This window comes from Myotis myotis, unplaced genomic scaffold (genome assembly GCF_014108235.1).
Source record: "Myotis myotis isolate mMyoMyo1 unplaced genomic scaffold, mMyoMyo1.p scaffold_m19_p_4, whole genome shotgun sequence".
Taxonomy (NCBI): domain Eukaryota; kingdom Metazoa; phylum Chordata; class Mammalia; order Chiroptera; family Vespertilionidae; genus Myotis; species Myotis myotis.
In genome coordinates this window covers 43,223,463-43,249,235 of record NW_023416346.1, presented here as the reverse complement: position 1 = coordinate 43,249,235, position 25,773 = coordinate 43,223,463, and the positions used below count along the sequence as shown (strand labels likewise).

General features: G+C 38.9%; 1 protein-coding gene across 3 annotated transcripts in view; it reads right to left on the bottom strand.

Annotated features, from left to right (window-relative positions):
• The window catches only part of KLHL13 (kelch like family member 13), a 192,235-nt gene that overhangs the window by 69,924 nt on the left and 96,538 nt on the right, over window positions 1–25,773 (bottom strand). Inside the window, exons 1-2 of one of the 3 annotated variants that reach the window (XM_036305761.1) lie at window positions 3,758–3,902; window positions 2,009–2,074 (exon numbers count right to left, since the gene is read on the bottom strand). The exons of 1 other annotated variant lie outside the window; for it this stretch is intronic. In XM_036305761.1, coding sequence (XP_036161654.1) covers window positions 2,009–2,074; window positions 3,758–3,798 — 107 coding nt within the window. In that variant the 5' untranslated portion in view covers window positions 3,799–3,902. Of the gene's footprint in view, window positions 1–2,008; window positions 2,075–3,757; window positions 3,903–25,773 lie in introns of those variants that run through there. One more of the 3 variants, XM_036305760.1, reaches the window with a different exon arrangement.

Below are 25,773 nucleotides of genomic sequence, written 5' to 3'. Positions count from 1 at the left end.
AGCATTAGCAAATTGATGAATTAGGATCATGTTTTTGCATTTGTCAACTAAAACACATTTGTTTAACCTGTGACCTCCAGTATTCCTTTGTACACCATAAGCGTTTACGGATGCAACTGGCAGATTTTTTAAATTAAATTCAAAATATTGTGGCGTGTGAATATGGTTTCTGTTTTGGACACCTGGCAGTTAACTGGAGTACAGTAGCCTTTACTGACAGTGTGAGGTAGACTCCTTGAACTTGACAAACACCAAAATCAATCAACTCACTATGTCTAGCCCAAAACGTGTGGAGAAGATGTGCATGCTGAATTAGTTCAATCATTGGTAAGTACTGAGAACTTCCGACTTTGCTAGATGTTAAAGTATACAATATTCCCTGGCCACAAATCCTTTACAAATGAATCAGGCAGAGTGCATATTCACATATGAAACACAAGTAAGCATACATATATTACGACAGAAAGCCTTAACTATCCAGAATCCTGGGTAGCACAGTATTCTAGCCAGTTTTTTAAATGAATTTAAATTTAAAACTGGGATAGGTTAACTCTTAGAATATCAGAACTCATTTATTTTTCACTTTTTTTTAAAGTTCATCTTTATTGTTTAAAGTATTACAGATGTCTCCTTTTCTTCCCCATTGATGCCCCTCCTCCCCACTCCTGGCCCCTCCCCAGGCATTCACTGCACTATTGTCTGTGTCCATGGGTTATGCATATATGCATATAAGGTCTTTGGTTGATTTCCTCCCTGCCCCCTGTTCCCTCTGAGGATCCTTACACTATTTTTCACCTTTTGGTAGAAATCTTTCTTCCCTTTACCATCTTCAAGTCAAAAATGGACACAAGCCTTTTAAAAATATCTCCTAGCAAACATAACATTAAACAACTATTGTACTTCAGAGGTAGATATAGCAATGTGCAAGTAATATCTGTCATTCCTCGACCTTGCCTGACTCCTGCCCTCATATGCTTTGACAAGGAATACGGATGCTACTGAGAGAAAAGTGGCTCTTTTCTTTACACTCCAATACATATAACAAGAAAAACATCCTCTATCTTGAAGGCAGATGCTCTCAAACTAAAATACGCATAAGAATCATGTGGGGTGAATATTTAAAATGTGGAAGTCTATAGAAGTCTGGAGGTGGGGCCCAGTAGTCTGCATTTTAAACAAGCACTCCCAACTGATTTTCATGCCTATTTTACTAAACTTGGAGGAACACTGCTTTAACCCGCACTCAAGATAACCCCAGCTATAGTGAGATTCTGTTTTCTTTCTCAGCCCCTGGCCTTCCTCAGTATATCAACATTGGCTGCTCAGCACTAGTTGTCAAGCCACGCTGTCCACAACCATTATCTTGCCCTCCCACACTCCAGATCCTTCCAGGTCTGGGAGAGTCTGAAAGCAAGGTCACCATCTGGCTGACAGATAGGCACAAAGGCAGACAGACAGATGTAAAGTGGGAAACTGTGAAGTATAGCAATTAGGAGACAAAGGTAGTAGCAGCTATATTGATGTGCAATATAAATTGAAAAGTTAAAAATTTGTTTCAAACTTTTTTGATGAGGAAAAAATGCAGAAGATGACAGAGCTAGGCACCTGTGGTCTGGCTACAGCTCTGCCACCAACTAGCTTTGTGACTTCCGGTGTTATGTTCCCTCATCCCTAAAATAGGAAAGCTGCCACTTTCTTTGCTAGACTCCCAGCAATGTTATGAAAACCAACTGAACTTGTATTTGTGAAAACACATTGGCAAATACGAAGCACAATACAATGACACGTGGTGCTTTTTAGCAGAATAATTTCTTTCTCTCTCTCTCTCTCTCTCTCTCTCTCTCTCTCTCTCTCTCTCTCTCTCTCCCTTTGTCGTAATAAACACAGTACCCTAAATATCATTGAAAGTTTTCTTGAGACTGAATGCCTTATATATCTCAGGGTCTTTTTATGAAAATAAATTCTCATTGACGAAAAGGTAAAGGAAAATGCAGACCCTTGGACATACCCTGAAGTTGATTTTTTGAATATATCCTTGAAATCGGCTTGTTTTAAAGACAATTGTCTCCGTCTCCTGAAAGTGGAGTGCAAAAAAAAATCTGGTTAATTGTGGCTTTATTGTATTTTGTTTACATTTTTCAAAGCATACTCTGCAAATATTTTAGCTGTAAATTAATAAACCATGTTTATAAATCCTAAACAGTTAAGACCGCACAACCATTAAAAAATATCTAAATTAACATTTTTAAAAACTTAAAAGCCATAAGACTCTATTTGTTTTTAGAAGCTCTCTTAATGTTTTAGAAAGTCTGGCATAAAGATTGACATTAAATACAACATTTATTGGCAGCTGATCTAAAAGACTAAACTAGCCAAATTTGGACATAAGGAAACACTTTTCCAGTAAATATATATTCAGCCTTGGAATGCTTTGTCATTTTCTAGCTTTGTAAGCCCAAAGTTCAATTATTTGCTGATATACTGTTTGTCCATAAAAACCTGAACACAAATGACACATATTACAAGCTTTCAGAGAACAGATGGCTAATGTTCTTCTAGGTTCATTTACTACCAATTTTCTTATTTTCATAGTGCTTGTAATTAATAAAAACATATAAAGAGATGTACTGTCTCCAAAGAGAAGATTTTGTTTTTGTGAAGTTCTGTTATATATCTGTCTCCTTTGGGCTAATACAAAAGGCAACAGTGAACATACTCTGGTACTGCCTCCGGAATGCAGTTTTAAAAATAAAGACTACTACAGAAGTATTGCAGCATATACAATCAACTCTCTTAAAAATTTTTAAAGAAAGCTGGCAGGTGTTTGAGGAGCTCTAACACAAATTGAATTTATTTACATTTACTTAATTTATGTCATTTTTCACTTATAGAAGGTAAACATTACTAAGCAATACTCTTATCTAACTTTGCCTTAAAATAAACAGTTTTGGCTTTTTTTCTGGGTCTTCTCACAAAGCATTATTGCATTATTAAAGTCACCACTAAATCAAAGTCATAGTCTAATAGTATCTTTAGGAAGACCTCGGCAGAGAACTTACACAAAATGTTATCCTAAATCTAATGACTTCTTATGCAAAAGGTAGGCAGCAAGTATTTTATTTATTTTTTAAATTGTAAATTCATCACAGCATCTCCTTAATGACAATATTATTTCAAAGTCTACTTTTAAAATGCTATATACATAACAATTATTATTTTTGAATCATAAAAAGCTACAATGGGTTAAATTCATATTTGTCATATTTTAACACTAAGCTTCACCAAGCAGATAACAATTATATATATATTTTGTTTTAAAATACATTAAAGTGTCTTTAAATACAGCTTATTTTATATTCTTATTAATATTATCCCTTTCCTTTGTGTGTTTAAGAAGAATCTGGTGTGCCACCTTCTGGTAACTGAATGAAATTATGTATCTACACAAGTCACTATCCTTTATTTTTAACTTTAAAAATACATATATATTTCTAAACCTGTATTACATTTAAGCTACATAAATAAATCTACAGCATATTCTGAAATAAAGTAAAAATTCCTTCGTGATTTTTTTAAATCCAAGCTTTATATATGCTTCCTATGATTTCTGCATGGTTACCAATATGTCTCCTGAATTCTACAATACATATAAAATTGATTTTTGTACACCGCTTCACAGCCACACATGAAAACAACAGGCTTGCTATTTTAATGAATAAGTAACAGCAGTAAATAAAGGAAAAGAAAGGTCTCTTACCAATAAGCCCATTTTTCTCTTAAGGTTTGAACTCTCATCATTTGTCATGTTCTTGTGGATCCCTCTCTCATCAAATTCTCTGGAGTTTTAAAGTTGAGAGCTGCGATGCACAGCTAGGCTCTGCTACATAGTAGCGCACCCCAGTGCATCTGCCTGGTATAACACTTCAGTTGTAGCTCTCAAAAGCAGAAACAGGCTTTATATATTAAAAAACCTATGCACTGTACACCTTCCCTTATTGGAAATTGTAGTCAGCATGGTTGAACTATTTATATTTCATATCTTAATTCCTGGCCAGATAGAGTATCATAATGACATGAATCTCAAGCTTAGCTCCACAACAATAAACGGGAACAAACACCAGGAGATCTGACTTAGAAAAAAAAATGTTTACCTGAAAGTAACCTTAAATATTTATTATCTTTAAGTTTTCCTTCTCTAGTGCCCCTGGTAGCTAGTCATTAAATCCTATCCTTTATTCTTTATCTATTTTCTAGGAATCTACCCCTTACTGTTTCTTTGTTTAAACAAATGAGCTATTTCAAAAAATACTTATAACTGCTCTCTCTGCATCTCCCATCTTCAATCTATCAGTCATATTGCTTCTAGATAGCTCTCTTAAAATACTGCTGCACATGATATAAATTAAGTGGTCAATAAATATTTTATTCAACACATGTTAAGCATTTGCTACATATTAGGTGGGGTACTCTGCTAGGAGATATAATTGATGTGAAGAAGAATAAGACACAATCCCTTGCTTGCAGGAAGATCCTAGTTGAATGAGAAAACAGACATGTATATCCATGATATGATATAGAAGCTTTAGTGGAAATGTGAGGAAATAAAATGTGCTGGGAGGATCAGGGAAGTCTTCAGTATGACTGGAAGGAGTTTAGGGTACATAATGTTGAGGTGGTAAATTTTAAGGTATACAGACCTTATATGCTAGTAAAGAGGTTTGGATTTTACACTATATGCTGTGAGAAGCCATTTGTTGTATAAATGGATCACTTAAGGAATTAATCAAACATCTATGCGCAGCACTAAGAACTCACTACAAGCTGGCCAATCTACTCTTCCAATGAGCTCACTGTCTAGTATCCCCTAAACCAACTTCCCATTCTATATCTCTTGGACTTACACAAAAGGCAGAGAAGCAATCCATTCTATATTGCAAACTTGCTTTGCTCTTTCTCACCTTTGCTCCAGAGGTCCTCCTGCATGAAATCTCTTCACTTTCTAAACACAACTCATCCCTCCAGATCCAGCTCAAATGCCATTCTTTTCTGTGATGTATTTCATTGCAACTTGAGTCTACAGTGATTAAATGTTCCTTCATTAAACCATTCCTTCTTTCTAATGTTTGGCACACAGTGTTCAAGAAACCTTTTTGGTCCTTTGCCTATAAAGTGAAGCATGATGGTGAGGCGATGATACTAAGGCAAAAGTCAGAACCTGAGGGCAAATGGCCTAAGAAAGCATATCTCCCCAGACTTCACAGTATATACTAATTTCAGTGACTTCCTTCACCACTCTCAGGTCTGAAAACGAAAGGATATGAATTGCCAAAAGAACTGGATCTGTGTTAGTCAGCAACTCTGCATTACTATGCAACATTGCTGGCTGTATACATCACAGATCTGGTTTAAAAATTTCAGAGAAATGATGAGAAAGGGATACCAACACAATAGCAGAAGGTATGGGGGTGGGGGACTGTGATTGTGTTTTACTACTTGCAGTAGACCAAGAGAATTCACCTGAAGGTGCATACAGGAAACACAAAGAATTTATGAAGACCACAGAAAGAAACGGGAGAGTGAGGATAGGGGATTTGGATCCAGAAGGTTTAGAATCTCATAAGGAATTGTGTGGGTTCAAAAAGAGCCACCCCAAGATGTGCCTTAGCGCTGTGCAAATTATTTTGAGCTATTGGCACTGAGACCCCGCTGACTGAAGAGAAACTTCTGCTCTTCCCTTAACTATCTAGAAGAATTTAAATTAGGAGCCTGGCTCAAGGTAAGAGTTATCAGGAAAAATTACTTCTTACCTATCTTATGGCAGGACAAACTGCTAATTATTGAACATGTGCTGTCCCTGCAGTTACCTTCTGAAGCCCTAATGTGCATCACTTCATCCCTAGCTCAGAATGTCTTTTTGGGGGGTTTGTTGTTATTAATCCTCACATGAGGATATTTTCCATTGATTTTTAGAGAGGATGGGAAGGAGGGGGAAGAGACAAACATCGATGTGAGAGAGACACATGGATAGGTTGCCTCCTGCACATGCCCTGACCAGGACCAGGATCAAGCCTGCAACCTAGGTATGTGTCCTTTACGGGAATCAACCCCTAGACCCTTCAGTCCTCAGGAGCCGACACTCTAGCCACTGAGTCAAACCTGCTAGAGCTACCTCAGAATATCTTAAATACAATTCCCTTTTCTGTCTCTGAACCTCTCCTGCATGTGGGGTCCCTGACACTCTCATGTATATGAGGTTCCCATACATACCGGTATGTATGCATTAGATTTGGTCATTTTCTCTTGCCAATCTGTTTCATGTCTATTTGATTATTAGACCAGCCAGAAGAACCTTGAGGGTGGTGGAAAGTTTGTTCCTCCCCCATAGTATTAAGTGACAAAATCCAAGTGTAAGAAGGAGATGCTTTAAAAAAGGGATAAAAGTGTTAGCTGGGAAATTAATCTAGGACAAAAAGCTTTACCAGAGAAACATGTCCTGGGGTGTAAATATTTAGTGTTCTCTCCCTGTGGAACCACACCCCATTATGCTCAGTGTCAAATACCCAGAAAAGCTTTCCTTGATGTTTGCATGTAGCATTCAGCTTTGTCTCATCATCCTTATGCATGCATAATCTCTTAGATTTATGCAATGATGCAAAAACCATGGTGCTTTCTTTTATGTAGACAATAAAAAATATTTTCGTCTATTCAACCACTTAATGTTAAAGTGCGTCAAGAGGATTCTGCCAATAATTTCAAAAAGTCGTTGATACTAGAAAATATTTTCTCAATGACTTGAAAATTTCCCAGATAAAAGCTGTCTACACCTTTCTTCTTGTTTATTGAGCACATGAACTGACCACTTTCCTTTCTAACTTATAAAGAAAATATTCAAATGCAAAAATAAAACAAAGAATGTAATTTTGGGTATGTGCCACACTTTTCTCAAGAAATCTTCAAAAAATGGTAGTACTTAGGGGACATAAAAATAATTTAATCCACTGAGTCTTCAGAATAATGTTTCTAAGCTATGTATCAATGCTACCATAGATTTTTAGAACAAAGAGAAAATAAACTAGACTATTTCCTCATTTAGATTTGTGGGAAACAGAACAATTGCCAGAGTATTTCCTTGAGGCCTGGCAGAAGAAACAAAAAAAAGCAATAATCATTTTGTATTATACTTTAAACTAGAATAGGTATTTTATCCAACTAGTTCATCTAGAAGTTGTAAAAGGAGAAAAAATGGGAGTAACTACCTCCTGGTAGTCCACAGTAAGTCTCATATTATTAGCAATTTCAGTGACAGAGTCTATGTCAATCTAGTATAAATAACTCATTTACATTCCATGAAAAATACCATCATCATGTTATCTCATCCATGGTACTCTTCTCCTTTCTTTTGGTGTATATAAGATGGCTCAGAGCACGGTAAGTTAAATGGTTTATAGAGTTCTCTATCATGCACTAATATCCTTGGATGACAGATTTTGAGAAACATAGATCTAAAGAAAGGTTGGTCAGGAGTATTTATATTGGGAGCAATAGCTCATATTCCTATATCCCAGAAGTTCATATTTCAAGTGAATTATCAGACTCCAGTAGTATTACCAGTCAATCTAATGGGAAAGATGGGGTCAAAGTGAAGAAAATGATTTGAAGTGCCATTTCCTGCTACTAATAACTCTGTATTGTCACTGGATTAGAAAAGATGGCAACGGAAATAGAAGGCCACAGTTGCACAACCTCCCATTCCTATTTGAATGAGTCATAACCTTATTACATATCCCAAAATGTAACAAAACTCAGGTCATACCACTATAAGGTATCAGAAATGATTGGGAATAGTTCATGACTAATTCAAATAACCTAACAGATATCAATTATTCTAGGTTGACTATAAAATATGTCCACTCATAAGTCTTCTTCTACCCATTACTATTAGAAATAGTTATAGTGAGACTCTGAAAGGACCTAAGATACATATGACAGACCATTGGGATGAAGAAAATTTTATCACATAAATTTGAAAACATGGTAATAAGCTAAATGACATTCTACAGACAGAAGGATAGACATATGGAGTTAATGAGGAAGTTAGAATATTTCTATTTATCAATTACTTTCCAACCTAATTTTCTAATCCAGATACTCCACAAATTACTTGTTTTAAATGTCAAGTGATAGCCTCAGTGAGCAGAATTCCAAGTAAAAAAGTTTATTATACCTTTTAATTTTTAAGAGTCTCATTTCCATTTTCACCCAACCCTGAGGTAGGCAATGCAGGTGTTAACATTCCCATCTTACTAGTGAAAAACAGAGTTATTAGATGATTTGGCTCAAGTGACATAGCTGCTGAGAGAACTGGAAAACAAGAATCCAGGTCCCTTGACACCTAATTCGGTGTTCATTAGGCACCTCAATATTGTATTTATTTTAGGGGTCAAAAACACAAATATGATTTCTAAATAATACCAAACAGGGGAAAAAAAGAAAAGTCTTACACACCGATCCTGAGAAAGTAAAATGCTAGAGGGATAGAGGAATAGGTTATGAAAGATATAGAATGCTATATAATTAAATTTGCAGAACTATCAACCTATACCTAGAAGAAATTTTTTCCCAATGCCAACTTACAGAGACCCCTTTTATCCCTCAATTAGCAATTTCTTGGTATAGACCTTAAAGGTTCTATACTCTAATTCTCAGTGGTTTAGCATATGATATTAATTCCTTGCCCTCCTTGTCTACCAAGCAAATATTTTTAGCCATACTTGTGTCCAAGCATATCTCCTTCCATGAAACCATTTCTTACATCCCTTAGCAAACTCAAGTGCTAGGTTTTCAAAACTGGCATGGCACTTTGGATTATCACTGTTTCCATAAATTACAAACAAGACTATAAACTTCTGAAAGCTGCAGTTGGGTCTCCCTTATGTTTTTATTATACCTAACTCAGTGCCTATCTCACAGTAACCCTAACTTTAGGAGACAATTTTGGTGAAATTAAGTCAGCAGAGGGAGCCTCTCTCCTCTAAGACTAAGCAGTTTTCAGATGATAATTAAACAAGAAATCATTAAAAGGTCTTATCCTTCTAAACTAAGATGTGAATAGTAAAAAATAAAAGATTACAATTACAAACAGTGTAACTAAATTATTCCTTATGATGTTTGTGTGGTAGACCCTGTGTGTGCCTAGCAGGTGCCCAGAATAGTAGGTATACAACTGAGGGGTGAAGTGACTGCTAAGCTAAACTGAGCAAAGGAAACACTTAGTTACAATAAGGAAGGGAAATGCCAATCATCACTTGTCTAAGTCACGATAGTAGAACTGGTAAAGCTAGAAACTGAAGAAATGCATTTTGATAGATTGTCACCACCAAGACCAGTTAACATTGAAATATGAAATAGCATCTCCTAAAACCAATTGTTTCTACAGACTGCTAAATGAAAAGGATAAAGGCATATTTTGGACTGTTACATCCTATTAAATTATTGTAACTGTTACATCCTATTAAATAATGAAAGAGTACACCACAAAATCCAATTTTATCAATAACTACTCCACGAGATTTCACAAAAAGTATAAAATAACAGTGAATTCAACCAAGCAAGCCATGGCACATCCCCAATACCTAGTAACTCAAATGGTATGCTGAGCAGTCAAGAGGAAAATACACAAATGAACACAGGAGGGCCCAATACTAACAAGCCCTTGTAATTTCAAAATAGTAAAAAAATACATATTTGACAAAGACCTATGAATCTTCTGTTCCAATATGAGAATTATAATTTAGGTTTAAGGAAATGTCTCAGATCCCTATCTCACCCCAGATCCTGGCTTCTCCCTTTATTCAAACTGGTAGGGTAGAAATATCAAGGATACTAACATAATGAACAATATAAAGAATAAATGGTTCCCCATAGGGTAGAGCCTGTTCACACGGTTTCACATATGCATAGGGGGTGAGGCTTCTGTAGCTGTGAGGGCTAACTTACTTATGCAGATCATTAACCACTGTCCTCTGGTGTGTACTGGGATGCAGTTTGAAAGGCTGGAGGCTTTTATTTAAACAGAAGTAATGTGGCCTTATAAAATAGAGCTGTGTTTTGCTAACACTGGACTTGAATTTTGCTATTGGGACACAGAAACAGTGTATAAGTTTCATGGGCTAGTTGGAAACACACGCGTCATAAAAAGCCTTTGGTGTTCTGGATCCTAAAGGAAAGATTGGCTCAGAAGCCACAGAGAACAGCCAGATAGCCAGACAGGCAGATACTAACAATTAAATGAAGAAGCCCCAATACAATTAAGAAACAATAGCAAAAAAACAGGATGGTGTATGTATTAACCAAGTCAAGAGTGAATTTAATACCCCATCACTTCTAATCCAAATTTTAGAATTAATTAGCCTTCCTTATTGCTTTCATCATCTCAATAGTCTATTCAAAAAACTTCCATTGCTCCTTACTTGTGTGTATGTATTTGTAAATTCCACTTTCAAGGTCCCCTCAGCCCCAGCACACTTTATTTATTCAACCCTATTTCCCATTATAGGCCATCCCATATTGGTACACAACTGGAAAATGCAGAACCCTTCTAACCGGAATTGCCATGGGAGCTATAATTTTTAAAATGCACTTTATTATTTCTGTGGATTCAAGAGAGGAATATGCAAAAACAATTTGGAGAGAGGGAGGTAGAGTAGAAAGGGAAATTATCGAAGGCTTTTTCTGTCCCCAAATATCTTCTCCTACAGTGCCAACTCTCAACAATAAACTTTCTCCCTCCCTCCCTATCCATCCATCCATCTATCCCCTTTCTCCTCTCTTTCTCTCCCTCCCTCTACCTCCCTCCCCGTCTCATTGTTTGCTCTGTACTATTGCCAGAAGTTCCAGCGATTGTAGGTTCATTTGAGCTAAAAAGAAGCCTGTTAAAATTATAAGTACAGCTGCCAGGAGGAGGTGCCTATCAGTTTATTCTCACATTGGCAAATAGCAAAGAGCTGTTGCCCTCAGGGTATGGGGAAGGCTGGTATTGAGAGTCTGTGTTTTGGAATCCTTGTAACCTTGGTTGGTGTGCTATTTGAAGGAAGTTGGAGGGGACTTGGGAGATAAACTACATCTAGAAATACAGAAAAGGAAACTGAGATATAGAAAAGGGAGTAAAAAGGGTCATAGGAGAACAGCAAAGCTCAACTTCCTCTTTTATTCAGTGTCTTCTAGTCCAGAATCTACCATGCCTTTCCTGACCCCCTGCTAACTTGGAGCTCAAGCTAGTACTGTCCATGGATATATCAGCCACTTATATAGGCTAAATACAATATTTGGGGCATGGCCAGAAACCTCGTCATCCTGAATATGATGTGTCATGTCCGAGCAAATGATTTTGAAATAAACCTTTGGAACACTCACCATTATTAGGTTGGGAGTCTGCACTTTTCAACATATGCCTCTTCCTCACCTCCACTCCATCTCTCAGCCTCCCACCACCAAACACATCCTAGTTAAGCTGATCTTTTTTCTGTTTTGGAGAATGTTTTCTTTTTCCTGTCATCATCCATATTCAACTCATAAAACATCCCCCTTGCCTAGATTGTGGCCACTTCTCTGTTCACATAAGTTCTGCCTATTCTTAAATTCCAAATTATGCTCTACCTTTTTTAAAATATATTTTATTGATTTTTTTACAGAGAGGAAGGGAGAGGGATAGAGAGTTAGAAACATTGATGAGAGGGAAACATCGATCAGCTGCCTCCTGCACACCCCCTACTGGGTATGTGCCCTCAACCAAGGTACATGCCCTTGACCAGAATCGAACCTGGGACCTTTGAGTCCACAGGCTGACGCTCTATCCACTGAGCCAAACCAGTTAGGGCAATGCTCTACCTTTTTGAAACCTAATTTGATGTCTCTAACACTCACTAAATGCCCTCTTTTCTAAACTCTTACAGTAGTTACTATACATTGTTCTTATTTTACTTTACTAGAGGCCCTCAGCCCAGCCTGCACCCTCTCTAATCTGGGACCCCTCGGGGGATGTCTGACTGCTGATTTAGGCCCAATCCCTCTCACAATCCTGGACCGCTGGCTCCTAACTGCTCACCTGCCTGCCTGGCTGATCGCTCCTAACTGCCCCACCCCTGCCAGCCTGATCACCCCTAACCACCTCTGCCTGCCGGCCTGATCACCCCTAACTGCCCCCCTGCCAGCCTCATCGCCCCCAACTACCCCCCCCCAGCTTCCCTGGTCGCCCCCAACTGTCCCCCCTGCTGGCCTGGTCACCCCACACAGCCTGCTGTTAGGTCATTTGGTCATCCCTCACTAACCCCCCTGCCAGCCTGGTCACCCCACACAGTCTGCTGTTTGGTCAATACTCTTACTGTGATGGTGTCCTGGACAATTTGCATATTCTTCTATTATTAGTATAGATGGTGCTCAACTTCCAAAATGAAGTCTGTAAGCTAACTTTCTATAGGAAGAGGCCATTCATTCATCCACCCAAACAATTAATAAGCATCTACTTTGTAACAAGTGTGTTTAGGCTGGAAGTTGAAACCCAAGTAAACCCAGTTCCTTACCCTCAAAGTGGTCATAGCCCATGGAATATCAAGTACAGTCACAATACCATGTGAGATGCACTACAGTGGATGTATACTCAAGAAGATATTAATGCTCATGCAGAACCTTAGCTGGGCTAGGGCAGGGAATCAGGGAAAGTTTCACAGAGGCGACACCTGAGTTGAGTGTTTAAGAATAAGCAGGAATGTGTCTGGCAGTCAAGTGAAACAGAGGGGATGGAGGAGAGAGGGAGAAGCAAAACTAGTTAAGGTACAACTGCAATTGTGACAACATCAACTCTTAAACTAAAGCAGTAAAAGTGAGGGACATTGAAAAAATGTCTTTTGGAGATAGAATGAACAGGATTTACTGACTGGAGATGATGATAATAGTGAACATTGTTTATAACTTACCATGAACCAAGCAAGCAGTGTTATAAATGCTTTACCCATTTAATTTTTCAACATATTTCACATTAACTATTACCTTATAATGTAGGTACTATTAATATCCCCATTTTTATAGAAGAGAAATCTAAGGCATAGAAAAATCAAATGGCATGATGTTATACAGTCAGTAAATATGGGAACTGGAATTGAACCCCAGGCAGTGTAGCTCAACAGTACACTACTTAAGTCCTCTATTACACCATCTTTAATGTTTTTTTATTGATTTGGGAGAGAGAGAGAGAAATTTGTTGTTCCACTTATTCATGCATTCATTGGTTGCTTCTTGTATGTGCCCTGACCAGAGACTGAACGCACCATCTTGGCACATCAGGACGATGCTCTAACCAACTTAGACAACCCTCCAAGGTGTACACTATCTTTAAATGTGAGGTTGTTAGGGAGAGAGGGAGCCCAGGATGACTGTCTAGTTACTAAGAGAGCAAAAAGTAGAGACAGAAAGGGCCACAGCATATGGGACATGAATACATTGTTGTATTTATTAATTATTTCTGTTCCTCATGCCAAAACAAATTTCTTGGTTCATTTCCTCCCTCTATATTCTAGCATTTTCTCCAATGGTCCTGGTAATCCAAAAGATACCTAGTCTTGACCTCAGTCAGTTTGGTCTCAGTTTTAGCACTTGGCACATTCAGTCACTTCCTAGAATTATTTATAGATGTGGCTTATCTCCTTTATTAAGTTGAAAGTATCTAAGGCAAAAAGAACACCACACATCTTATTCACCTTTGATGAACAGCATCCAGGACTCTATCTATCTATCATCTATCTATCTATCTATCTATCTATCTATCTATCTATCTATCTATAAAGGCTAATATGGAAAGTGTCCCCTCGGGAGTTCGACTGAGAGACTGGGAGTTCGATTGCTCACTATGACATGTGCTGACCACCAGGGGGCGGCGTGGAACGTGGTGAGCAACCAGCAGCAGTGGGGTGCTGAGGGAGCGAGGGAAGGAGAAGGCGGGAGGCAGGGAATCTGATCAGCCCTGATTGCAGGCCAGGCCTAGGGACCCTACCCGTGCATGAATTTCATGCACTGGGCCTCTAGTACTCAATAAAAATTAATTGGCTTGCACGTAGCATATAATGTTTCTTAAGGTCTTCTATTCTTCGGCCATCTGTAAATTGCCTTCATCTGTCATATGTCAGTACTATATTATTTCTTTTTCTTTAAATCAACCATTTTAAATTTACTTTTATCTAAAATGGAAAACTTGTATTTATTACTATAAATGGAAAACTGCTATAACTTACTTCAATGAGAAGGCAACTATAAAAATACTGAGGAAGGGGTACCAAAGTTTTGCCACCCCAAATGTGACTTTCAATATATTGATTTTAAGTGGTTATTAAGAAATAAAAGACTCAGAAAGCACCTTTGACCCTCCCCCTTTCCTGCCCAAGGAATCAGATGGAAAAGCCTGCTTCAGGAAGGGAATCTTACCATATGATTTTATATGCTTAAGTGCCCATCATCAGATGAGTGGATAAAAAAGCTGTGGTACATTTACACAAAGGAATACTACACGGCTATGGAATAAAAAGGAACTCTTTACCATTTGCAACAGCATGGATGGACATGGAGAGTATTATGCTAAGTGAAATAAGCCAGTCAGAGAAAGATAAGTATCACGTGATCTCACTCATATGTGGAATCTAATGAACAAAATAAACTGATGAACAAAACAGATCAAGAGACATAGAATAATGGAACAGACTGATGAATTTCAGAGGGAAGGCGGGGGTGGTGGGGCTAAGGGGGGGAGATTAGTGATTAATGGGGGAACTTATATGTATATATACATAGCCCATGGACACAGATAATACTAGTAGTGTGGTGAAGGCCTGAAAGGGGGGGGGGGTATGGGGTGGAGGGTGCCAATGGAGGAAAAAAAGGGATATCTGTAATACTTTCAACAATAAAGATAATTTTTTAAAAAAGATTTTATATGCTAAGGAAATCCTTAGCATAAGGATTTTCACCTTAGCCTAATTAAGTATGGTAGATAGGAAAGGATCCACACAGGATGTATTAACTAGGATCCCCCATGACCCATTGTTACTGGGTGCCTATAGGTGCCTATAGCAGAAATTTGTTTGCCGCTTGTTCTCTCTTTCTCTTCTAACTATGAATTGCCTAATTTCCCTTTGTAATCTCAGATGCCTTCCCCCCCTTCTCCTTTGTCCATCGTGGCATATAAACCTCAACTGTCCAATGCCTCTTTGAGGATCTCCTATCTTATGGTATCCCTGAATGTACATTCATACAATAAACATTGGGCATTTTCTCCTGTTAATCTGTCTCTGTTAATTTGACTAGCCCAGCTAGAAGAACTTACAAGGTGGAAGGAAAGTCATTTTTTTATACCCTCACAATACATATCTGCTAAAGCAATAAATGTTTGTGCACAACCTAACATCCTAGTACCCACACAGTGCCACACTTGCCACACTATGGGGTAGGGTTTTTGTCTTTTGGGGTATTTTTGAAATGATTTTCACATAATATCAAATCAACAATTTTTAATGAACAATTTAGTGGCATATAGTGAATTCCAGATGTTGGGCAACCACCAACTCTATCTAATCTATCTTGTCTCAAAATATTGTCATCACCCCAAAATAAAAACTCAAATCTAGTAAACAGTTGCTCCGTATTCTCCTCTCCCCACAGCCAATGGCAACCACCAATATGTATTGTGTCTGTATGGATTTATCTATTTTGATATTTCACATAAATGGAATCATATACTATGTGATCTTTTGTGCCAGGTTTCTTTCATTGAGCATGTATAGTGTTATCAGTATTTCATTCCTGTTTGTGGCTAAATATAACACTGTATGTATATACCATGGTTTGTTTATCCGTATTCATCAATAGACATTTTGAGATATTTCCACCTCTTGGCTCTTGTTAATAGTATTACTGTGAAGATATGTGTACATATATTTGTTTGACTACCTGTTTTCAGTTATTTTGGACATATACCTAGAAGAGAAATTTCTGAGTCATATGGCAAATCTATGTTTAACTTTTTGAGGAACCTCTGAAGTAGGTTTTGTACAGTACTCCTTGTATATTTTAAAACTAGAGGCCCAATTTGTGCACTGGGGGGATTTCCCTCAGCCCAGCCTGCACCCTCTCCAATCTGGGACCCCTCGGGGCATGTCCGACTAATGCTTTAGGCTCGATCCCACAGGGCCTAAACTGGCAGTGGGACATCCCTCTCACAATCCAGGACTGCTGGCTCCCAACTGCTTGCCTGCCTGCCTGCCTGCCTGATTGTCCCTAATCGCTTCTGCCTGCCGACCTGCTCACCCCCTAACCACTCCCCTGCCAGCCTGATTGAACCTAACTCATCCCCTGCTTGCCCGATTGCCCCCAACTGCCCTCCCCTGCAGGCCTGGTCCCCCCCCCCCAACTGCCCTCCCCTGCCAGCCATCTTGTGGTGGCCATCTTGTGACCACATGGGGGTGGCCATCTTGTGCAAGGGCATGATGATCAATTTGCATATTAGCTGTTTATTATATAGGATAACAGGTGGAATTGGAAGGTTTCATACCAGAACATTTCTCCAAACATATGATATATAAGAAAAAAGATTAATTCTCATCATGCCTATGTAAAACACAAATTTAGAATAATTTTCATTACATTTGTGTGATTTTCTTTGCAGTTGGTCCTTTTACATCAGTAGCAGATGGTTCAGGCAATTACTAAATTAGGTCTTCATATCTGAAGGTACATGACTAATTTCATCAAAATCATGCATTAGTATTAGGATATTCATCACAGTCTGGAACCCTTACATTTTAAAAATTCCATTTTATCCACGGAGCATGTTAGTTTAACAACAAAACAGGAAAAAAATACATTCCAATCCACAAGCCTGATTCCAATTCACAATTGCATATACTATAAATACTTTGTATATTTGAAACTTACCATTTTCTGGATGTAAAATTTTGCTCTAGCCCTTAAAAGATTGCAGCTATGCAGTCTCAGGCATATCTGAGCCCTGCACCAGTAATTCAATTGGTCTGAACAAGGTGTTGTTACTTGCTCTAGTGTTGACTTCAGCAATAAAATCCATGAAATCACAAGTGTGATACAGTAGGCCTTTTTTATAAAAAGCATTGAGACTTGAAATAACAAAACAATTCCAATTTAAAGTATAAACCTGTGTACTGTCAGCAGTCTGCATACCGCTGTAGCATGTGCAGCATACTTCAGAAAACTCCAATCTAATAGGAGCTATTTCTTAAAGCGGCACAGGCTATCTCTCATATTTGTTTGCCAGACAAACAGGAAGTTTCCATCTTGTCTGCAGACTAACAAAGGAAGAGTACACAACTCATCACAAAGGAATTTAAAACTGAAGAAGGGGTTTCTAATAAATCTGAAGACTCATAACTCTTGACTTATAAGAGAAAGGTGACTTGTCTTTGGTGGACATATCATAGAATCCAACCTGTGCAGACAAGTGCTTTCAGGACTCACAGTCACTTGCACTTTGCAACATCTTCCACTGAGAGATGCACTCATTCTGTAATTTGACAGAATATTTTGCATTCAAAGAGCACCCATCTCTAGTTTAAGTAGTATGCTACATTTCTTCCTGTAGTCAACCATGTAACCCCCTAGAATGTTCTACACCCACTGACACTATCTCCTGGCAAACAGGAGAGAATAATTTTTAAACAAATCATTCCCTTTTTCAATATAGAGATTATCATAGAGAATGTTTATTCTTGATCTAAGGTGAAAACACTTAACCAATTGTTCAAACAGAAGTATCCATGGATATATACAAGAACAGAACATACCTGAAAAGCTGCATAAAAATTAAAATTTTCTGACTTGAAGACTTTTACTGCCATTGATTATTCCCACATTTAATTGAAATACAGGAGGGTTTCAATGAAACAAAATAAGTGAATAAAACTTTATAACTCTGCCCTCAAGGAAACTATTTTGAAAATAAGTCCAAGTCATAATAAAACAATGGAAGAAATAAGAATAAATGTAAAGATTAAATATGATAACATATGTAAAGTGCCTCACACAAAGCCCATTTGTGTCACAGCAATTTAACCAATGGCAGCTTAGATCCTTCAAGATCAGGCGGCATTCCTTGGAACTAAACCACAAATCTTCAGGCCACAATGAAAACACAGTTGTCTGGACTCCCATATCCTATTTGCTCTTTTTTTTTTTTAGCACCCAGAACATTCTACTTCATCTAAAAATTATATACAGGGTGGGACAAAATTAGGTTTAGAGTTTTTCATATGGAAAATAACATAATAATTAATAAATAATAATACAAAAATAAACTTTCACACACTCACAATTTATTTGTATGATGCCCTACTAACTACAAAACACTTTCTTGTCATTTATTTCATTAATTTATGATCTTTTATTATCTCTGTCTCACCAAGAATGAAATTGAGACCCAGAGAGGTCAACTGATATCTTATTAAAGGCAAAGTTGGGATTACAAACAAAGCTTATAAAGGCAAATGGGAACAGAACAGGAGGAGACAGGTAACACCTAAGCAATGTTGGGGGACACAGAGAGAGAGGAGAGATAAATACACAGGTATATAGAGGCTCCACGGCAAGGACATTTCAACTTTATGTTATTTTAAGATATTTTCCTAAAGGATATTTGAAATGTTTTTATCTTAGTGTTTTCACCTATAGGCACAATGATATCATAGGAACCTTTAACTGGTTGCTTCTGTCTAGGTCTAATCAGGAGAGAGAAACCAAACAGTAATTTGAACTGGGAGTTTCACATAAGGAATTATTAACTATAACGGGAAATTGGAATAACATGGAATTGGAGTGATAAGCAATTGACTAGTAATGAGTAAAGGGAATTCTAAAAAATAGAGGAATCACAGATATCAGAAACAACTACTCCTAAGGCTGAGAAAGAACACTTAGGAAGAGATCCCTCTTCCAGGGCTGAGATGCAGTGTGTAAATGTTCAAGGAAGTGCTCATTGTTTACCTAGGGCCAAGATCCAGGCCTTCTTTGGAGAGGGCACAGCTCACTGAAGGGCAGAGAATTTCCTGTGGTGCTTATCTTTGGATTTTCCAGAAATTCTAAAGATGAGCCTACCATTTGGAACATACTGAAACACATGCTCCGGAAAGTGCCTTACCAGAAGCACTGGTAAGCCATAACTCTATCTAAAGGGGGCAATAGGAAAAGCTACTGACATTTAGGTAAAGAAGCTGAGCACTAGAAAAGATACACGAGTTTCAGAAACCAGGAAGCAAAACCCTCTCTTCCTGATCTGCCTTTCTGGCACCCTCTTATTGACAGAATTTTCATACCAGTTGGTCAAGGAAACAAATATTTAAAGGGCTTGGGTCCATGTTCACAGAGCAGGCAAAAAGGGTGAAACTGAAGCTGAGGATCAATAAATCAACAAGTGGCACATTTTTTAACAGAGAAACAATGTTTGTAAGCAAGGAAACACCAAATTACAGCATAGTTAGGTACAATACCTAACTATTGTTTTACCAAGTCCACATTCTGGAAAAAACTTGCTACAATAAGAATTATGGAGCTGTGTTGCTTTGATTCTATTACTTCATAGGACATATAGATGTATACCATCAACACATATCCACTTATGAGGTTATAAAGGGTGTCCCAAAATTCATGCAAGAAGTAATTTTGATAGAAAACACAGGTTTATAATTAAAAATTGTAACTTTTTTACTGATTCATAAAGTAGATAGTATAGGGTTATGTATAGAATAGAATATCGGGTAAACGGCCTCTACGGTTTTTCTGGCACATACGCACTATTTTGTTGAAATTTTCCATGACCGTTTTGCATAAATGTGGCTGAATTTTGTTGATACAGCACTCAATTTCCTCCTTCAAGGCATGGGTGGTCGTGGGCTTGTTGGCATAAACCTTAGACTTCAAAAAACCCCAAAGAAAAAAGTCCAACAGCATTAAATCGCATGATCTGGGCGGCCAATTCTGATCACCAAAATGGGAAATTACATGACCAGGAAATGACTCATACAGCAATTGAATTGTTTCTCGGGCGTATGTGCCAGCAAAGCCGTGGAGGCCATTTACCTGATATGCTATTCCATACATAACCCTATACTGTATACTTTATGAATCAATAAAAAATTTATAATTTTTAATTATAAACCTGTGTTTTCTATCAAAATTAATTCTTGTGTGAATTTTGGGACACCCTTTAATTAGGTAAGCTTGCCTTCACAAAATTTTGAAGGCAAAGACTATTATACTTCTAACTTAGATAGTATACCCTGCTAGGATGCTAGAGAAGAGAGCCTTAAAAGACCATGTAGAATAAAGAGATCAAATTACCTCTCCAACAGGAAGCCAGATTGGACAATGATACACATGAATATGCAGTATGGAATTACTCCTCAAAATAACAATTTTACATGGTAAGGTGGTCTATATTATCAAAGTGCTACAATGGCTGCTAACTCATTTTAAACATATGAGATGGAAATTGTTAGTCACATCTGATTAATAGAAACATAACCCATAAATGCCCAAAATTAATCAGTTAACTTAACATAGCTACTTGTGGTTGCCCTTCCCCAACACAGACCTCTCTCCAGGGTCTAAAGTTCACTTATCCATTGGCCAAAAATAATGTATCCCAGACGATCTTTCTATTAAAACCAATCTCACAGAGAATCCCAACCTATCACTGGGAAATGTGGGTGGTTTCTGCAACTTTCTCTCTTGCTCCAGTTTCCTAAAATTGCTACAAGATAAACTTAATTTCAACTTACTTTGATTAAGTCTATTTGAGGAATCTTGCAGCATTCAAAGATTACATTATCATTTGCTAGGGATGAGTTAAGTTATAATCACTTCAACAGCTTTCAAAGGGAGTGTTTTCCCATGCTTTTGGGTTTTGTGGACCAGAGAAATTTCAAAAACATCTTGGGGTCTTACAAAGGGTAGCCAACTTTATTTTCCAAAGAAATAATATTTTAAAGGCAATTATAAGCCCATGACCCTTTATCCACAATTTCAAAATCCAAATAATTGGAGATCAAATCGTCCTTTTTTTTCTTGCCTGTAACTCATTTGGCAGCAAAATCTGAACTGATCTGAACTCATCTGGCAGTAAACCCTGACCTGAACAAATGTGAGGCTATCCACAGGCTAATTCTATCTCACTTAGTATAAATATTCTTCCATTTCACTGCAGAAATATTACTGTAACTGGTTTCGAGGTACCAACTCAACCCGGGCTGAAGTTAAGTACTATTGGTTATAGGCACTGTATTCCCTGTCTAACATCCAAAAAGAACCTAAATTCTGAAACATATCTCACCTTAAGGTTTTCAGATAATAAGGTACAGAATCCCTTATCACTATCATTTCATTAAAGAAAGGGTAAAAGGATATTTTTTAAATATATTTTTATTGATTTTGGAGAGGGAAAGGGAGAGAGAGATAGAAACATCAATGATGAGAGAGAATCATTAATTGGCTGCCTCCTGCACACCTCCTACTGGGGATATGCCCACAACCAAGGTACATGCCCTTGACCGGAATCGAACCTGGGACCCTTCAGTCTGCAGGCCGATGCTCTATCCACTGAGCCAAATCAGTTAGGGCCTAAAAGGACATTTTAACAACCAAAAACTAAAGGGCAATATAAGACTAAAAGATGGTTCTTTATACTCAATAGATTTATTTTTCTGGGAGAAAAAAAATCACTAAATTGTTGTTTTTCTTTTTTCATTTCTGACCTGTGACAATACCCACAACAAACCAGCTTTCATGGCATCTGGGAACCACTACCAGTTGGTAGATATTCTACTCAGATGGCTCCATGCTCAAAAGATGATCTTTGGAATCATTTTGGATTCCGGGAATGTCACTCTAGGACAGTAATAATTTAAGTCATTCTATGACTGCAATAGGCCATAAATGGTCATATGGAATCCATCCAATAACAGAATTTTATAATTATATCCCCCCTAAAACGGCCTCTAGTGAACAGACCAGAAGGTGCCTGAATCTTTGGTTTAACTGAGAAGGTTCTTTGCTTTTTAAAGAACTAATGCAACTGAATGATCATGTGTGTATAAGAATAAATCTAGAAAATCTAAAGATGTATCCTGGTTGTTACAACACTTGACAAGTTAAGAGAAAAATCCACCAGTAAACCATTTTGTGGCATAAGAATCTTATGGCCTCTTCAGATTGCTTATTTCTGAGCAATGCCTATTCCCTGAACAGTTTGTTGTACAGATTAACAAAATGGGACTACTAGGACATGTCCTGGTAGATGTTATTGAGTCAGATGTCCAACAGTTTAAGAGAGATCATGTAATCTCTCCTACAAGGGCCACTATCTGCATCTATAAACAGGACAATAAATTATTCAGTTCCAGAACATTTAGTGAGTCTCCACTTTGCATAAGTCACTGGGTTAGATGCAGGAAATAAATGGCTAGATAGAAACATGTTATTTTCCTCATGGACTTCATAGTCTAGTCGGGGAAACTATTAAAGAGTAATTATTACACAATGTGCTAAGTGATAATTATTTTCCTCATGGACTTCATAGTCTAGTCGGGGAAACTATTAAAGAGTAATTATTACACAATGTGCTAAGTGATATGATAAATGTGCAATCAAATGCTGTAGGATGAAATATCATGTAATTCTGTTGGTGGTCCGGGGTGCGGGTGAAGCAGATTCGGGGCTGATAGTGCCCCAGCAGCAAAGGCACAGAGTGTCTGCATAAACCTTAAGAAGCCTGACTCACAGAAAAGACTATTGTATTTCCTCTTGCATACTGCCTCTTTACGTTCATCCTTATATGTATTTCGAAACAGAACTAGCTTTACACTCTAAATTAGGGAAAGGAAATCCAACAAAGATCTAATTACTTTGATAAGAACAAATCTGATGCTCAGGAAATGTCAAATACTCTTTTTCCCCTTATCACTTGGTGCTTATGCCTTTGTGGTGCCCTCAGCATGTGCTTAACCTGCCTATTGGATAATCCAATACTATCATAGACATTCAAAAGCATGTGGCATATTTGGGGAAGGGAAAATAATGTGATTACAGCAACAGCATAGGATACCAAAATTAGAAATGGCAGAAAGTGGAGCTAGAAGGGAGCTCAATATGAAGGGCTTTCTTCTCTCCAGGCTAAGAAAATCAGACTTTTCCCACTCATGTTCCTAACATTAAATAAGCAGGAACAGGTTACTGGGCAAGAGGTTTTAAAATCATCACCATTCAAAAATTGATTATTATGAGAAAGTAGTGATTCTACAAATTATACTATAACTAGAGGCCCAGTGCACGGATTTGTGCACCATTGGGATCACTCGGTCTGGCCTGCAGGGATCAGGCTGAAACCAGCTCTCCAACATCCCCCAAGGGGTCCCAGATTGTGAGAGGGCAGTTCTCAGGTGACACACCTCGAAATTGGGATCCCTCCTCTCTGGGTCCAGGGCGTGAGTGAAGCAGATTCGGGGCCAACAGTGCCAAGCAGCAACCTAACCCATGACCAATTCCACTAGGAATCAGGTTCCCTCCACTACTGGTCAGAGCGTCTCCTCCCTGGTGGTCATTGCACATCATAGTTACCAGGCAAAAGGTCGAATGGTCGGATGGTTGCTTAGGCTTTTATATTATACTAGAGGCCTGGTGCATGAAATTAGTGCAAGGGAGGCGTGTGTCCCTCAGCCCAGCCTGCACCCTCTCTAATCCGGGACCCCTCGGGGGATGTCCAACTGCTGGCTCCTAACCACTCACCTGCCTGCCTGCCTGATTGCCCCTAACTGCCCTCCCCTGCCAGCCTGATCTTGCCCTTAACTGCTCTCCCCCACTGACCTGATCCCCCTAACTGCTCTCCCCTGCCAGCCTGATCCCACTAACCACTCTCCCCTGCCCGCCTGATCTCCCTAACTGCTCTCCCCTGCCAGCCTGATCACCCTTAATTGCCTCTGCCTTGGCCCCACCACCATGGCTTTGTCCGGAAGGATGTCCAGTCTAATTAGCATATTACCCTTTTATTGGCGTAGATAGAAACCTGGTGCATGGTGAGGGCTGGCTGGTCTTCCCTGAAGGGGGTCCCAGATCAGGGTGGGGGTCCCCTTGGGGGGCTGGGCTGGCCTGGGCCAGGGGCCTGGGGCAGTTTACAGGCTGGCCACACCCTGATCGGTGTGGGGGGGGTCCCCGCTGGGGGATGGGGCTGGCCTGGACAAGGGGCCGCTGGGGGTTTGCAGGCTGGCCATGCCCCCATCAGGGTGAGGGTCCCTGCTGGGGGGTAGGGTCAGCCTGGGCAAGGGGCTGAGGGTTGTTTGCGGGCCATCCATGCCCCAAATAAGGTCTGGGTGGGGTTCCCCGCTGAGGGTGGGGCGGCCTGGGGTGGGGGGCAGGGTGGCCTGGGCAAGGGTCTGGGGGCAGTTTGCAGGCCGGCCAAGCCCCAGGTTTTGTCCAGAAGAACATCCAGAAGGTCTCCGTAAGGTCTCCCAGTCTAATTAGCATATTACCCTTTTATTAGTATAGATAATCTGAAAAATCATCTTACTCCCAACTGCCTCATTTTCTGACAGCTTAGTTCTATAATATAAGAATAAAATCAGCAATAATAATAAATCACTAAGCTAATTAATATTAATCTGAAGAAAAGTATTTAACTTGACAAGCAAAAATATCATCTATAATAATAAAAGTGTAATATGCTAATTAGACCAGACAGTGAATGACCTTCTGGACGTCATTCCAGACGTCCTTCCAGACAACCTTCCGGATGAAGCCGCCGCGGCAGGGGCCGAGGCAGAGGCGGTTAGAGGTGATCAGGCAGGCAGGCGAGCAGTGAGGGGCAATCAGGCAGGCAGGCCAAGTGGTTAGGGGCGATCAGGCAGGCTGGCAGGCAAGCAGTTAGGAACCAGCAGTCCCGGATTGCAAGAGGGATGTCAGTCAGTTAGGCTGGCAGGGGAGATCAGTTAGGTCCTGGATTGCAAGAGGGTGCAGACTGGGCTGAGGGAACTCCCTCTCCCTCCCATGCGTGAATTCTGTGCACTGGGCCTCTAGTAAAATATAATTAAGGAAATATGGATGTTAACTACATTAAAAGGCTATTTATTTATAATAACAACAACAAAAAGTAAGTGAGATAACTAAACATCCAATAGAAGTGTTGTAATCATTAAAAAATCAGGTTTGTAATGAAAAAAGTGACAGTAACTCAAAAGTCAAAATATAGAGAAAGTTCATTCCCGTCATCTTCCTGAACAGTTCAGTCTGAAAGCCATTAGTGGGCCAAGTAAAGTAGTTATTCTCTGGTAGGGTCAGGGGAGGGAGGGTATGATGGAGGCCATGTATGGGGCTTCAGACAATGGGGAAGATGTCACTGCAGGCCTGGCATGGTCAGTTGAAGTTCAAACAAAATGAGGATGATTTTCATGCAGGGGGACAGCAGCCACAGCCAGGCAAAAATTGTTGGAGGCCAACACTTGGATTGAGAGAGGGTAAAGGTACAGCAGAGTATTGGCTACATACAGGGACATTGGTCAAATAATGGGAGACATGGTTTTTAATGTTAGAAATTGAGGAGTAAAAACATAGAAAGGGAGAAAACTAGAATGAGCTTTCTGATGTTGGATTAGAATTTGAAGTATTGGTGAAAACTCATGGTTTTCAATATATAAAGATAGTTAATATGAATGTAAATGTGTA